At 37.3% G+C, this 16,608-nt stretch overlaps 1 protein-coding gene across 1 annotated transcript in view; it reads right to left on the bottom strand.

Moving 5' to 3' along the window:
• CEP85L (centrosomal protein 85 like) overlaps positions 1 to 16,608 on the bottom strand; it is a 94,254-nt gene extending 77,646 nt beyond the window's left edge. The window contains exons 1-2 of the mRNA XM_029962740.1: positions 16,521 to 16,608; positions 14,663 to 14,824 (exon numbers count right to left, since the gene is read on the bottom strand). Of these exons, the coding sequence (XP_029818600.1) occupies positions 14,663 to 14,824; positions 16,521 to 16,608 (250 nt within the window). The remainder of the gene's footprint in view (positions 1 to 14,662; positions 14,825 to 16,520) is intronic.

The raw sequence follows: 16,608 nt of genomic DNA, 5'->3' as shown, positions 1-16,608 counted from the left end.
ACACACACACACATTCTGAGGACTTAATTTTACTTTTTTTTGGAGGACAGTTGACAGTTTGAGCAAATGTGAATAATACATGGGTAAAATTAGCAGTGTTAATTCAGAGGTTATATTTAGAGTCAAAGCTCACACTCTTAGGAGGATTTCTGTACTGTAAAAAAACAAGCCTCCACTCTGGACAGGAACTATTACATCCATATATGTCCACTACTAAAGAAGCCATGAAGGATAATTTTAAAGGCAGGAGGAAAAAAAAACCCCAAACTTCATGCATGTTACCATCTGAATAATATTACTGTGACGTTTTCCCAGAATATACATACTGATCTTAATGCTTGACAGTGTTTCTTCACCTGGTAGTAGTTTGTCTATGAAGTAATGACAGTTATATACTATAAATCTGAACATGTATGTCACTTTCTTTTTAGAAATATTCTGAAAATTAAGTCATTTCTGCCCTCTGAAAAGGCTGGCTGAAAGATCTGATTTCAACTATAACCAAGACAAACAGATACCAAATCAGAAGAGAAATGCATAATGGTCATTAGAGTCTTTTATCCCAGCTTTTGCTAATTAAAATATTTAGCTTTGTAAATAATTTCTAAAACAAAAATAAAAAAAATTAACAGCAGTTTACTGCTTCTCCATTTTTCACCAGCAATCCATTTCTAAAAGTTATTGTTTCTCCCTTCACTGCCTATGCCAGAGAAAAGGAGAGTTTAGTGTCCTGACATTACAATGACTTAAAAAATTTTATGATTAGCACACTAATTAAATTAAAACAAATCCAACTAAGTCATAAAAGTAAGAAAATATAAGTAATTAATTATGAAAAATGCTTTAACAGAATGTTTCTCATCCCAAAAGACTACAGGTTCCTTTGCCAAATCATATATATGTCAGGTACCATTTGCTTCACCAAATTCATCCTCCCTAGAATGAAACACAACACTTGCTACAAATTAAATCAGCAGTCTTAGATTATTAAAAGACTTGACTGACTGTAGGTAACAGAACTGCAACCAAACTCCAACTCATGGATTTGAGATTATTTCTGCAGTCATTTAAGATAATATATGCTAAAGCATTCAAATCAAAAAGAAGGCACTACACACACACACACAAAAATCCTTCCTTGGTGAAGTTCTGGGGGTTGATCACCATTATTCTAAAAAATCAGCTCGGTATCTCAATTCCCAAGGTTTACCTAAGGTTTATCTAGCACCTGAATGGGATGTTGGTTCACTGCCAACACTCCTTCCTGAGTACCCACTGAATAGGCAGCAGTACTGAGCAGAGCCCTTCACATTCAAATAGAGCTTATCTCATGACATATGAACTGCAGTTACTTGAAGTGCTGCTACCTGTATTGCTACCCAGTCTTCTGAACACTAACTCCTAGATAATATAGAAACAGCAGAGGGGTTTATAGACAACTAACAAGCTTGAACACATACAATCTGAGTTATGCTTTTCTTCAAAGGGTTTAGTGATCACTTCTCTTTGCTCCCCATGAATACTGGAAGACAGAGTTTGTATGTTCCTTTTGTTTTCTGATGCGCACAGTAAGAGTAGAGTACAGAGTAAGAGGTGGGAGAGCAGGGAATGTTTCAATTGCTGCCTTTGATAATGGAAAGGATTTAGTGTTTACAAATTTATTTCCAGTTGTTGGCTCACACATTTGGATATTTATAGTACTCATCGCTATGGTATCCAAGCACATTAGCAGTGCTATGACCCACACAACAAAAAAACCCCAAAACTATTTCTTCTCTGCTCTCCAGCCTCAGAAACACCTCAGTTAAGGCATTTCTAGCACAGTAGGTTCCAGAAATTAGAAATGAACTCTTAAAAAGGTAGGCTCAATTTCAGATCTTACTTCTGGATTAAAACAAGCAGGGGACAAAGTATATCATAAAAGTTGGTGTGGGAGAAAACAGCTTATCAGGAACTGCTCTCTTGCTCTGAAATAAAGTCAGTTCCATAACCACTAGCTCAGAAAGTCTGAATCATATACTTACCAGCAAGTATTTAAATTAAAAAAAAAATTAAATTTGTCTAATTATGTTAATAATTGAAGTCATCTTTCACCCCAGAGAAACACAAGACATGCATTTTACGCAATGCGGTATCTAATGTGTTCTTCAGGGTTACCTAATAGCAGCAGTAAATCCCTAACATAGCAAATTGTAATGGCATTCAGCCCACATCCAAGCCACCAGGATGAAATCTGAAACTCTGCAAAGGGTAGCAATTTTAGAAGCTACACACAGATCTTCACATCCCCACTCAAGTGGTGTAAGGTTATTGATGCACCTCAGCTTCACAAGAGAGGCTGACACATAAGATTTTTGATGATCAAAACTACCATGCCTCATATTCCACAGAATACTTTTTAATCAGCCACTGCAAAATTCACATCTTAGGCTAGCATTGTAGGCAGATTAGACACAATTAGAATACTGAAATAATGAAGCAGTGGAAACAACTGTATCAATAACAATTACAAACCATGAATGCAAGAACAACTTCTTAACAGAAACTCCAAATATATTTTTACCCTGTATTTTTGTAATACACCTTATTTTTAGATTTTAATTTATATTTTCAGTTCTTACAGGCCAAAAGTATTAATGACGCTGGAAAAACAAGCATGGTAACTGTTTAACATAAATACACACAAGTTCATACACACATACAATAGGCATATAATGCCAGTTAATAAGCACATGTAAAAAGATACACTGATTTAACCAGCCTCACAAACCAGGAAGTCTCAGAGGAAAAGGGTAAAAAGAAAATCCATGCTTTAAGTTTGATAAAACACCACCACATGTATCATGCTCTCCATCAAGTCCCACATTTACCTCCCAAAAGCTGGAATAACACCCATCCATATAAGCACTAGTCTAATTAACTTTAACTTTTACAGTAAATTAATGGTATACTACTCCCATGGGAGTACAGTACTCCCAGAGTCATATAAACATGAACTCTTGGCAGTAAGTCACATGCTTTATTGATTCTACTAGACTATGCTACCTGCCAGTACTAACTAAAATAAACATTCATATATATTCATAATATTCCTACCTACTTTCAAAGTCCCATTTCATTCCAAAACTTCAGAAGTACTTAAGAGCTTCTGAATTTTTCACATTCTTTATCTTCTTACAAAATAATCCATCCTAATTTCCATTAAGGATACATACATTTTAATTCCCATTAAAAAATTAAATTCCACTCATGGGTAAACACAAACCCTTTGATTTTTGTTATTCACTCATTATGGCTGCATATATACCACATCTTCCTATCGTACAAGAGTTTGATGATGTCACTTACTGACATTAATCTTAATGTGTAGAAAAACAACACAACATTTCTAGACCTCATTTCACAAAGGAAAACGGAGAGAAAAAAAAACACAGAGAAAGTACTACTGTACTATCTCATAAAGACATTCTAGAAGCTGAAATCCCAACAGTATAAATCAAAGACTGCTTCTTCTCTTACTTATATCACATACTGTTCTTTTCAAGCCAAGACCCACGTTTTACAAGAATTCAGCCATAAGGAACATCAGAAATTACAAAGACTGTAAAACAGGAAGTCTGACCAGAACCAACCTTTTACCACTTTCCTTTTTTTTAAGGAACTGACACTGAACAAATAAAAAAGTAACAAGCTGGAGCAGCTGTCATGCAAAGCTAATCCAGCTGGGCATCCTGTACTGAAGTCCTCTGTCACATCCCCTCAGCATCAGCGAGTAAGATCATCTGAACACCTGGCGAAGGTGAGAGAGATTTCATGAAAAGGTCTGAATGTGGAAAGCATACCTATTCTGGGGACTACTTCAACCCTCTCTTCTCCCTGAACTCCCTCAGGAGAGAGAAGATGGGCCAGTAATGAGAGCTGAAAAGGAGTATTGAAGGTGGTGATACCGACATGAGTCGAAAGGAGGGAGAAAGTAATGTAAGATCCAGTTCTGACCACATGTCACAGGGACAGCTCGCTTCCAGTTTTACAGAAGCCATGAATCACTTCTCAGACCTTTTCAGAAGCTATGAGACAACAGATATGCAAGCAACCTCCACAAAAAGTTGCACTGCTTTCACAGAAACAGAGAATGGTTTGGGTTGAAAGGGACCTTAAAGATCATCAAGTTCCAACCCCTCTGACATGTGTTTTCTTCACAAAGGATTTTTTTTCATCATAAGCATTTTTCTCCATTATGATGCCCCAGTGAATCCCACTCCCTTTCTGTGCACTCTGAACATATTTTTAATTCACTTTTCAAGCTGATCTAATTAAAACTAAAACCTTGCCATCACTCTCAACAGCAAAGTATGAGTGCATGCAGACAGCTGATGCAATGGGAAAGAAATGAGTATTTCTAACTGTATCATCTCTCTGAAGAAAAACTTCATCCAAAAATACCTCTCACTCAGATAAAAAGTATCTGTTTCTCTAGAATTTGCACATAAGACAGAACAATAAACTATAATCCTGCCCAGAATCTCTACGTGCTCCTACAGTAAAATTTAATAACAGGAAAACCGAAAACTTCTTGCCACTTCATGCAACAAATGCCATTGTTTAAATCAGCCTAGAAAGACTGTCATATTTTTGAAAATATAAAATATATATTTTAGCTTTTGACAGCGATAGGCTAACCTCTGATGGAAAAGGATGTGCCACTAAGAGTTTATCACAGCTCATACAACTTAAAAATGCACAGGATACAGACTTCAGACTCACAAACCAACATCAAGAACAAAATCATCCTGTATGTTTAAGAATAGCAGCCCAAACACATTCAATGCAAGATACTTCAAAAATATATACATATATTTAAATTCTCTTCTATAATATTTAGACTTGTTAAAAACTACAGGAGTTAATACTGAACTAGTACACAGTTTTGGCCAGGAAAGAAAAAGAAAACAACAACAACAACCAAAACAAAATCAAAACCAAACCAAAACCAACCCACCCATGCAAAAAAGAACATAAATGACAAATGGTTAAATTTATTGGTCACACTTTTCTTGGTAGTAATAGATAAAATAAGGGCCAACAACACAAAAATTGTGGCTTGGTAGGTTCAGACTGAACACTAGGGAAAAAGTCTTCACAAGGACTTTCTGTAGCATTGCAACGGGTTATCCAAAGGGGCTGGTAGGATGAAAGCAACATTTTTTACCCACTTCCAACCCCTTTTTTCAGGGTCATATTGTTGTCAGGCAGTATGTTGTCATCTCAAAACAGGAATGTGATTTCTTCTGGGACACTAAGCTTGTGGGGTTTCTCCTGCAATCCACTGAATTTGCTAGCAACATCCTTATAAACTTTCTGTTCAATGCCTCTTTTTACTCTTGTGATAAATAAATAAATAAATAAATAAATAAATAAATAAATAAATAAATAAATAAATAAATAAATAAATAAATAAATAAATAAATAAATAAATAAATATCATCCAGTCATTGAGCAACAAGGCATAAATTGTAATGTAAGGACAACTAACAAGGAGGGAGATGCTAATTTATGTTTATGCAATCCACAAATGTAACACATTACTAACATCTTCCAAGTATATTTTATTGTCACCATTTTTTCTGTTCAAGGATTAAGTGCCTGGAGGAACAGCAGCACAGAAAACAGGGCACAGAAGAGACTGCAATTCCTGAACATCACAGCAATACCAGACAAGAAGAAATCGACCCAAAAATTAGAGAAGTTACTCCTGTATATTTTCTGGTTTTCACTGTTATTACAAGAACTTAAAAAATGCTGCACAGAGGACCAGTGTCAGAGACATGTTTTGCATTAGAGGGAATAAAACACATTGCATTTTTTACTGCCAATCATCTTTCTGCCTCTGAGAACATACATCATTTTATTCTTAACTGGACACCTAAACTGCCTTTTGATTTTTTTTTCTGATCTTGCTACTTAATAGACATTTTTAAAACAATACACGCATACACAGAAAATACTGTTTAGATGTATGCAACTAACCTTTCCTACTAGGAATGCCTCAGAAGTGTTTTTCTGCAGGAAAAGCTTGAATATTCAGTAAAAAGCTATTCACTACCCAGTTGTATTTATTTTTATAAGCAGAGTAAGGTATAATAGTTTGAAAAGTTTATGCATGATAACTACACTAGAAAAACATTAAATTACAGTGGAAAAATCATTTTTAATGGCAACCGTTGTCCTTCAACAATTTCAAAGTAGTCAAGAGGCAAGAGCATAAATTACGAGGTTTATTATCAACAGAGGGTACTAAAATAAACCAGCAAACCTTCACAAAGCCACCATGTGGTCACTTCATGAGAGGATTTTTAAACACTGTGGGGGTGGGGAACATGGGAGGATTTCGCAGTAAAGAGCTGGGGATTTTGTTTGGTGATTGTATAAAAACACACCATTAACAACAGGAGGAAAAAAAATAAAGTCAAATGTAGACAACAGATTCTGTTCACAGGAGTCAATATTCTGCCTTCCACAGGATGAGGCTCAACTTCTGCCTTCTAAAGTAAATGTCATTCTGGACAAAAGCAAGTCCAGGATCTATATCCAGACAAAACAGATCTAACTTCAGTCCAATTTTAAGTGAAATAAAAAGAGCATCACAGGCAGAAAACCAAGGAGTTCGAAGACTAGCAGCCAAGACTTATTACACAAATAAAAAAAATATTACACCCCCCCATTTTAAAACTGACTCTTTTGAAGTTTAATCACTTCTTTCATATTATTCACAAGTCATCATGACACAAAGCAAAAAAAGGTACTTTTTTAATGGAGACACATCCAAAGGTTTTCTTAGCAACTGGCTTACAACGGCAGCTCATTCAGATGTCTCATCTGTAGCATGACACTTTTGCTCTTTTATTATTTAGTTACAGAGGTGAAAGAGTTCCTCTCAAATTAAACCGGGAGAAACAGACAAAGGTCCACACTCTCGCCCTGCAATCCAAAGGCTACTCACCGCTGCATTTTAGTGACCATCCTACAGTGGCAAGAGAACACAAGGCCTCCACTTCTTAGGCTTTAACTTATTTAAAACAAAACACCTCTGCAATTAGCTGGAAGACTGCTGATAGCTCAATATGACATCAAAACTATAGATCAAGTCCACTGTCATCTCAATTCCCAGTTTTCATACATTAAAATTTGCCATGTGCTCATTTAAAAGACGCACTGTAGAATGAGAGGCCCCTCCCTTCCAGGGGCAAAGAAGTGACTCTGTGTAGCTGATTACACTTCTACAATGCTGACTTTCATGGCTGCAGCTGACACAAACGCAATTGTCATACCGAAAGCTTATCTGTCAGATCTTTAAAAGGAAGAAAATAAAAAAAACCAAGAGATTTCTTTTACCATGTTTGCATTGGGAAAAGCCCACACCAGTTTTCCTTCTAAATCTGACTGGGTAAGAAACATGTAAAATGGTGAAAAGAAAAAAAAGCACAGTGACAACGATAGTAACTGCTTTAAAAACAAACCGGTCACTGTTACCCAAGAAATTTAGCATACCAAAAGCAACAAATTGGCACCTATTCTGCCTGAAAACAGGCCAGTTGTTACCAACCCTCACTCAAGTGAAGTTACTGCAAACAAACTGCCTGTGAGCAGGCAGCTTTCTTGCAGGATTTTCCCCCTTCCCCTCCTATTACCAGTCCCCACAATTCAAATTATTTCGTCATTTGCTGCCCATTTTTCACTTCCTCATACTTAATTCCCCCAACCTGAAGAAAGTCAGAGATGAAGGAAGTGAGACGGAGTAACTACGCTTCCTGTAAGTGTCCTCTGCACATTGTTCTTTCTCGCTGCTGCCTTTATACAGACAAAACCGACCTAACAGTCCATCTGACCTCAGAACCTCACAGAAACACATGCAAGGCCCTGAAACAGGTTCTCTAACAGGAAGCTTTTATGTTCTACTTCAAAGAACATTTTTACAGAAATTATTTATCATCACTACACTGAAACCATGGCTAAAATAAAGGATGCCATTAAACACATTAACTGGACTTTACACCAGAAAAAGTTTTATCTGTGCATACATTATGGTAGAAACATGTCTGTTGAATAAAGACTTAAGAGTGAGGTATAAGCCTTCCAAGAACAGATAGTCTAGTAAAACTGTTAAAAACCAGAGGTTTACAAACCTTTCTATGGGGGATACAACCAGTCTCCTCCATCAAGTCCCAGGCTAGAACTCCAGGCAGCAGCAACAGGTCTTTTCTTCCTCAGGAGCAGGCTACAAGCAACTTGCTGTCTGCATCCCAAATGACTATGGCCTATCACTAAGTGCACCACTTTGTCTTTAGTGCAAAAGACTAAAAATGAGTCCTGTGATTTTTTTTCAGACAAGGCGGTAAATGCTACTTGAATGCATACATTAAATATTGACTAGCTACAGAATGTTTCCAGTGTGAATTCCTCCCTGGAATTTCTCAGCAAAGATGTATAATGATTGGCACGTCTAGGTCTCATGATATTAACCTAAATATAGACAAGATCATTGTATGATGCTCCTTGTTTTCTCATCAAATACCAGATATCCATCACACTCCAAAAATACAGTTAATTAAAAACAACTACCTGATATTTCATCTAAGCATGATGTAAATGATATGGAATAAGGGGCAGAGATTGTAGAGGGTTTGGCTGGACGAGAGTCAGTTTTCTTCACAGCAGCCCCTGTGGTGCTGTATTTTTCTCTGGTGACTAAAACAGTGTTAGTAACAAACCAGTGTCTCAGCTATTGCTGAAAGGCACTCACACGGCATCACAGCTTCTGCCATCCCAGTGAGAGGGTGCACAAGAGGTTGGGAGAGGACACAGCTGGGACAGCTGACCTGAAATACCAAAGAGATTCCATAATATACAATGTCATGCTCAGCAATAAAACTGAGGGGTAGGTTTTTTTCTAAAGTATTTGTTGCTCAGAGACTGGCTGGACATCGGTCTGCTGGTGGTGCTTGATGTTTGTCTGCTTTTTCTTTTGCTAGTAAACTGCCTTTATCTCAACCCTGAAGTTTTGGGGGTTTTTCCTTTCTTTCTTTTGTTGTATCACATTCATTCTGACACAACTCAGCGACAGAGCTCCAAAATACACGGTAACCAGGTGAATGCTGCTAAATCATAAGTATGCACGACTTATTTTCCCTGAGTTATTTCTGATTAGAACAACAGAAATCATCTTTCTGAAAAAGAAGTACTGATGTTAGCTGAAGGCAAAATGCACTGAGTTCATTGGGCAGAACACTCCCACTAGCTGGAAAAAAACCCTGCTATTATTTTTTAATGTGAGACATGTGAGCATGTGCATACTGTAAGCTTATTCCAACGGAGAAACTATCACAAAAGAAGGCAAAGTATGAAGTTAAAGCAGCAGCTAATTCTTTCTGCAGAGCATTCATATGTGAAACTAGTAAGTGCCTTTAGTTTTCCTTCAGCCCATTTCAAATTCAGAGTACACATGCTCACACAGGGAATATGTCACTGTTGTTTGAAGCAACTTCTCCATGTCTTATTTTAGGAAATTTATTAGCATAATTTTTTCCTATTCCTTAAATCCTGGAAACAGGTTACTAGAATCTGAAATAACCCTTGTTTAAATTTTGTTTAAATCCTAAACCCCCAAAGAAGATAAACAGCCAAGCTCTGAACATTAATATTTATATTCCTCTCAGCTATACAGACACTTCATTCTAGCAAGGGATGGTAAAACCACTTCTGCAAGGACTAAAGTTTAATATAGCCTTAAGTGAAGTGCACATTTCTGATTGTCAGGATAGATAATATCTGAGTAACACAATAAGGCTGACTCAGAGGGCTGGATACTGCTTCAAATGTCAGACTTGGCAAGCAGAGAGGAAGGAAACCAAGGAAAAATGCCTTGAGAATAATTATTTTCTATCCTACAAATAATCAAGCTACTTTACCAAACATATGCCAATACTTGCCAGGATCCAAGGGCATAGAGATTAACCTCAACTCAATTAAGACTGGGACTCCTCTGAAAATCCATCATCTTTCAAAATCACAGAACACAAGAGAGAGAGAGAGAGCATAAAGCTGTCAGCTCTCAAGATCTACGATCCTAGTGCTGTTGCACTTTTATGACACCATAACTGATGGCACAAACTTTGCATGTTCCACCTATACATTGCCAATCCCATCACTCTTAGCAGCATGCTAAACTAAAAGACCCCCCCCAAGATACTTCATAACTAGATTTTGCTTCCTGAAATTCAGTTCTGCCTTTCACTATATTCAATAGTTATATTTATTAATTTTTATTTTTTTTCTTTCATGGGAAAAAAAAGTGTTAGAATACCATGCTTGGGACCTGCTAGAAGAAAGAGTGCTTGAAATAGCAAAACCAAGTAACTTTGGTGCCAGCTGTACCATGTTCCCTGGTGTATCAAGAAATGCTACAATTAAATTCAACTAATTAGATTTTTTTAATCCCGTAAAAAGATAACATATTCCATTCAAAATGAAAGCCAAGAGACTCCTCTGGGTCTCATAACATTAAAACAAGTTCCTATTCTGTCAGCTAAGCATTCCACAGAAGTCGTTGGAGGGGGTTGTTAAAAAAGTTTTTAAAAAAAGTTGAACTAGCGGAACATCAAGTCCTGAAGAAGTAATAACTCTGATTCTCTGCATCCAGTTTCTCTCTTCTGGAAAGCAACATTCTATAAATTTTCACGCCTATTAATTTGCAATCAGAAATGTTAAATCAAGAATTGCATTTAACAGTAGGGGAGAAAGATCTGCTTTATAAGAAACTTTTCACTGCACAACAAGTTTATCTGATGGAGGAAAATATTTGGCCTGCAAGAACCATGGGCCCTGTATCTTGTCACATCAATATCTAGTTATTACTCCTCCTGTCCAAAAGGCAAAACTCAGAACGCGCACAGGGGAAAGGGCTCTGCTGGGATTTACAGCCCATTTAATTTCCTTAAGACCCTGGTTCTCTAATTAGGTAACCCAAATAAAAACAGCCTCAAAAATACTTAAAATATAGACTTCATGTTTCTTATGTAAGTGGTACTGAAAGAATGGTTATACACAGGTATCACAATGGCTATTAAAAACTAAGTATAAATGCTATCATTGCTGATGAAGAACAGGAAACGTCACGTTTCATGAATGCATTCACATTTTCAAACAGTATTCCACACCTTTTTCCTAACAGACTGTAAACTGTAAGAGAAGCACTTTAATCTAGACCATGCATTTAAAGTAGACAGAAAATCAGAAGAGTCATTATTTAGAAGTTTACTAAAATCTGCTTCCATTTAAAAGACTTCCAAATTAGACAAAGAGACAAGATCACGTAACTGAAGGTTTTCAGAACTTTTTTCCTGCGCTTTTTCATTACAAGAGAGGCTTTTTTCTGCCACCCACCTCCCCTTAACCTTGTTTCATCTTTTAGCTTTAGTTCTGAAATAGTAACAACAATCTTTCGGTCAAAGTCTGAAGTTTAAGAGACAACCTAAATCTAAAGGCCTACACACAGCACAGCTGTTAGCTGATGTTGGGAGCTATCTTTTGTCCCTATAAACATAAGCCACAAATGCTATGTCTGCCAATTTCACTGCTGACAGTGGGAAGGAAAACAAGAACAAGACCATTCAGGTAATCTTCACTGATAGTTGACCAGCTGTTGGCCATCAACTAAAATCTTTTATTGCACGTGATTCATCCTCCTACTCTACCAGAAATGCAGGAACTTTCCAACAGAATCACAAGGCTCAATGTTTCACTTCCATCATATCTCTTAACAGAGGACATGCGGTCTTTCAGAAGACTTAGCAGCAATCAATGCCCAGAGTAAACTATTCACACAGACTTGTACAGGATAAGTTGAAAACAGTAGTAACACAGTTGACTTACAAACAGAGTTAGGTATATAAAGAAAAGAATCTGGAAAAGACTGTATCAAAATCTTTTCCTCATGCTCTGTATAGAATGCAGAATTATTTCTGTATTGCCCAAAAGTTGATCTGAATCCAGAACAACTTACTGACAGGAAACAAATAAATAAATAACTAAAAAACCCCAAACACATGAACTGTAGTCTACATAGAGATAAAACACCTTTATATCTTTATACCTTTATATTAAGAGCTGAATTAAATGTTTTAGATCTATTTCATCCAAACTAATATCCCCACATTTATGGTTTATAAATGTTTCTCCTCAGCTTCCCAGTGCACATCAACGTTGCACAGTTTCCACAGTGAAACTCCACTAGCTATTTCATTTCCTCATTTTCCTACCTTTGCACAACATAATATACAAACAACCAACTTAATACATTTTAACATAAAAAGTTTCTTTCTTATCTATGTCAAAACCCATCTCCCCTCCAAATCATGTAGGTTTGAGCCAAACACAAGAGATACTTGTCCCTATTCTTGAAACTCCGCATTTCCAAAAAGAACAAGTGCTCCCAAAACGAAGTATGAACAAGAGGATGGATTTGAAGGAACATTTTACATGTCATGAAAGAAAACCTGTAAAGATACATTTCAAATGTACCTGAGCTCCATTCCCTGCACCACTGTATTTATTAATAACTACACATCGATACAAATAAATTCACCTGCAACCTCACAAATTAAAGCAGATATTAATCCTAATTCTCAAAATAAGTTTTTCAGTTTTAGTGGACATAATATAAAGGAAATAGCAAGGCCACAACTCATTTTCTGAGCATTGTTAAAAACTGTTATAATCTGCTGACTTGTGAAAAAAATATTGCTCTGAAAAAGCCCCAGGAGCTTCTTCCCAAGCAGCACACTGACAGCAGATGGCCAGCATCAACTCTGCAGTTACCAGTCTGGCCTGGCAGCCTCACAGATGACAATGATACTCTTTTCTTTTTGTGGATGTGGGGAGGGGGCAGCTTGAGAGATGCAGACAACTGGGTATCATAGGCAACAACCCCTTCCACTAAAAACATACATATGTATACAATCTATTTCCAAGCCTGTCACATGCTTCTTCCATTAATTTTCATTTCGGTTAGGTTTCCCTCCTTTATTTGTAACACTGAAAAAACTTTAAGTAGTAGAAAAGATAAACAAGGTGGCAGGAAATGGATAACATAAAAGATACAGTAGAACTGACCATTGTCAAGCATTGCCAGAGACAAACTTCACGAACTACCTGTTGTGGCAACTTTCCCCTCTTTGTTTCACTCTCCCCTCAACACAGACTTCCCCCGCCTGGCCCTGAACAGATATTCTCTCGCCTAAAGAGGTGAACAGAACATCTGATGAGGAGCTGCTGTTTCATTTCCTCTCCTTCATCTCACCCCTCAAATGGAGAAGCCCTCAAAACAGAGGAGGGGAGGGCATGTTTTTAATCCAAACGCTGTGTCTTAAAATACTGTTGTGCAACATTTGGCTGAGAGTGATTGTAAAGCTATATATATACACATAAGCATTAGAGTGCTTTATTCCCCCTACATCTCCTGGGAGATAAAAAAAAAACCAGTGAGGCTTCTGCATTAATAGCCATTTACTATTTCAGTTTTACACCCAAGAATTTGAATATCTGAGCAAAACCTTTATTTTGCCAAAGCCAATAACTGTTTAGAAATGAAAATAAGCAGAAAGCAAGCTATGAGTTCCTTTCCGACCAACAGATGCAACACAAAGACGGTGGAAAGGATTTTCTCATGAGCAAAGAGCCTGATATACTTAACTGAGGCATTTGGACCTCTCCTCAGGAATGCTCAGTCCCTCACAGAGACTTCTGTCTTACATTGATTCAGCATTCCTTACCTCATTTCTTGTAATTCTTCCTGTTCTTCCTCATCTCAGCTATCCTTTTGAACAATTTATCACATATAGAAAGATGGTGGAGAAAAGTATATCACAGTCCTGCTGTCATTATCTCTCTTGAAAATCTTACTGGGAAATAAGGTTATTCAAGAAGAAAACCTCAAGTCTTCTTATGGTCTAATTTCTGTCTCATTCAGGCTTAATTCCAGTAATGGAATGTAATGGAACCTTAGAGGCTGCACCCCTCCCTAACAAGAACACCTTTGGGTAATCATGACTTAATCCAAACTAATTTTTAACAATCCTTAGATATTGTTATTCTTCTCAAAGACCTTGGACTATGTGTCAAATGCCATGCAATGAAACCTAAATTACTTACCACCAGAAGGCAGAGATGATAACACAACACACCCCATTTTCCTCCCAGCCCCAATGAGAAGCTTTCTTTGCTGACACACACAATGTGACACACACAATGAATACCAGAAAGTACTGTCCTTTCATAAACTCCCTCAGAAGTTTTTATGCTTTTACCACTTGTTCATCAAGTGCTGTAGTACAGGACATTAGTTCCCTGCATAAATCTGGCACTTCTTGTTACTGCAATTATCAAGAGATGTAACACAAGTACCAGCTTTGTGGCAGAGATGCAAGTTAATGCACACAACTCATGCAGAACTAAATTAATCAAACCTCACCGAAACAATTACTTGGTCCAGCAAGTAAAAAAAAAACCTGCATGTGCTCAGTAGCTTTGATTCTTTTGGGAAACATACCTTCAAAACATTTTGGATTGTTTTCTCAGAAACAGACAAAACTTAAGAGTGCCAACTCACCTTCCACACTGTCAGAACAGGAGGTACCAATCCCAGTGTCCCCGCTGTCGGAAGCTATACTGTGTCTTCTGACAGGATTGCTTTGACTGCCTGATGAAATCGTTGTGCTCTGCCACAGGGATTCAGTACCAGGTAACCATCCCACTGAGGAATAATCTGAGCCTATAAAAAAAGGAAGTCAGAATTCTGTCATTACAAACACAGTACAGAAGGCAACTAAAAAGTATCTGTCAAGATGAAAACTGAATCCTCCGTTTCATAGTTCAAGTTTGAGTCAGACTGTGCCTACGACTTGGGATATTAGTTTTTTAAAATTAAAATCCTTTTGCTAGGTGAAACCTTCCCAAAAGTTCCAATACATATATTTTTTACTATTTAAAAACATGATCCTTATACTATTCTTCCACAAACATTAACAAAACAACTATCACATGACTCCTATCCCAGAACTGATTCTCAATTCACAGCAGATTTTTGCATTGCATGCCTTCAAATACAAAGAGATGAACAAATGTTAGGCCAGAAACCAGCTGAAGATTTGGCCAGTGAGATACAGTGATTTCCAACTGTGCATAAACCTCATGACCTAGGTGATAAAATAAAGCCAGCAGTGAAATCGTCAACACTGATACCTTCAGTAATTCATTACGTTTCTCTGTTATCAGTAGTTTTCAGTGGTCAAGACAGACTACAAACTGAAGAAGGCACATCGTAGCTGCACACAAGCTATGTTTGTGAGACATCTATCCATCTTGTAGTTTGCTTCATTTTGGTTATCTTCTTAATTCAAATAATTATTAAAATATTACATATTAAAACACAATTGAGAGCAGCAAACTGTTCCTCTGCTCAAGGAGTTTTTAAAGTAGGCCACATATTCTCATAGTCAACCTCAAGAGAATATATATCACAGAGTAAAACCCCAGACAACCATTACAATTTCCAATAGCCAATATCTAAATCTGAGAATTGTTTATAGGCAGACTACTGATCACCACACTCACACTCTGAACCAACAGAGTTACATAAAGAACCCTGGAAAAAAGCACGGCTGCACTTCATCTATATATAATCACATACATACAGCCCCTCTAGCAGTTAGCTCTGTGCACCACTTTCAGCAGGAAATGACTCATGAAGAAGTATCAGTTCACATACAATGTCTCTTGTGCTACATGCGGTTATTTTTAGGTCATTCAAACATTTTCAGCAGTGTCCATCCAAAGTCATAACATCAATTTAACTCTGCAATGATACCTGCAGATCATTGCTAATTCCAGCTGTACTCGTTTTCCAGCAAATTAAGTAGTTTGGAAAAGTATAATAAAAAAAGGAATATGTGTGTGTGTGTGTATATATATATATATATATATATCCCCGCCCCTACATATATGAATGCACGCATACTCCCCATATAGCAGCCAGATCACTAGACCCACTAGCCAGAGTGGTAACAGCTGCTTGCCAAGTCAACTGTAAATAGAGGAACACACTAAATACCTACTTACACAGTCAATTCCTTACTGCATGTGCTATTTAACTGTAAGATGACATCTAAAACAGTCTACTTTCTGTAAGTAGGTTCCTGAAGGTCTTAAACATGCCTGTCTATCTCATTTGCCTCAACTCTGTTCTCCATTGAGGTTACTGCCTCTTCTTCCCTTTAACACATTTTCCTATCTTTTCTCCTGGTATTCAAAATCACTCAGTTCTCCCACATCATTCCACTTCAGCAATATCTTGTGTAATGTATTTCCTTCTCTTCCTTAGTTTTTCCTCTCCAAAAGTCTCAGCTATTCCATTGAGTATCTTCCAAGACCAGAGGAGCCACACATGAACACACTTGCCTGTGGCTCACCAGTCACACCCTCTAAAGAGGCACCAGCCAAGATTCTAAGGGAACACCATTCCAGGTGCCATTCTTCATACCATCCTCTCTGTGCCAT

Source organism: Manacus vitellinus, unplaced genomic scaffold (assembly GCF_001715985.3).
Source record: "Manacus vitellinus isolate BGI_N305 unplaced genomic scaffold, ASM171598v3 scaffold_4_pilon, whole genome shotgun sequence".
NCBI classification, from domain to species: domain Eukaryota; kingdom Metazoa; phylum Chordata; class Aves; order Passeriformes; family Pipridae; genus Manacus; species Manacus vitellinus.
The sequence above is the reverse complement of the archived record's forward strand: the minus strand, read 5'-3'. Positions and strand labels throughout refer to the sequence as shown.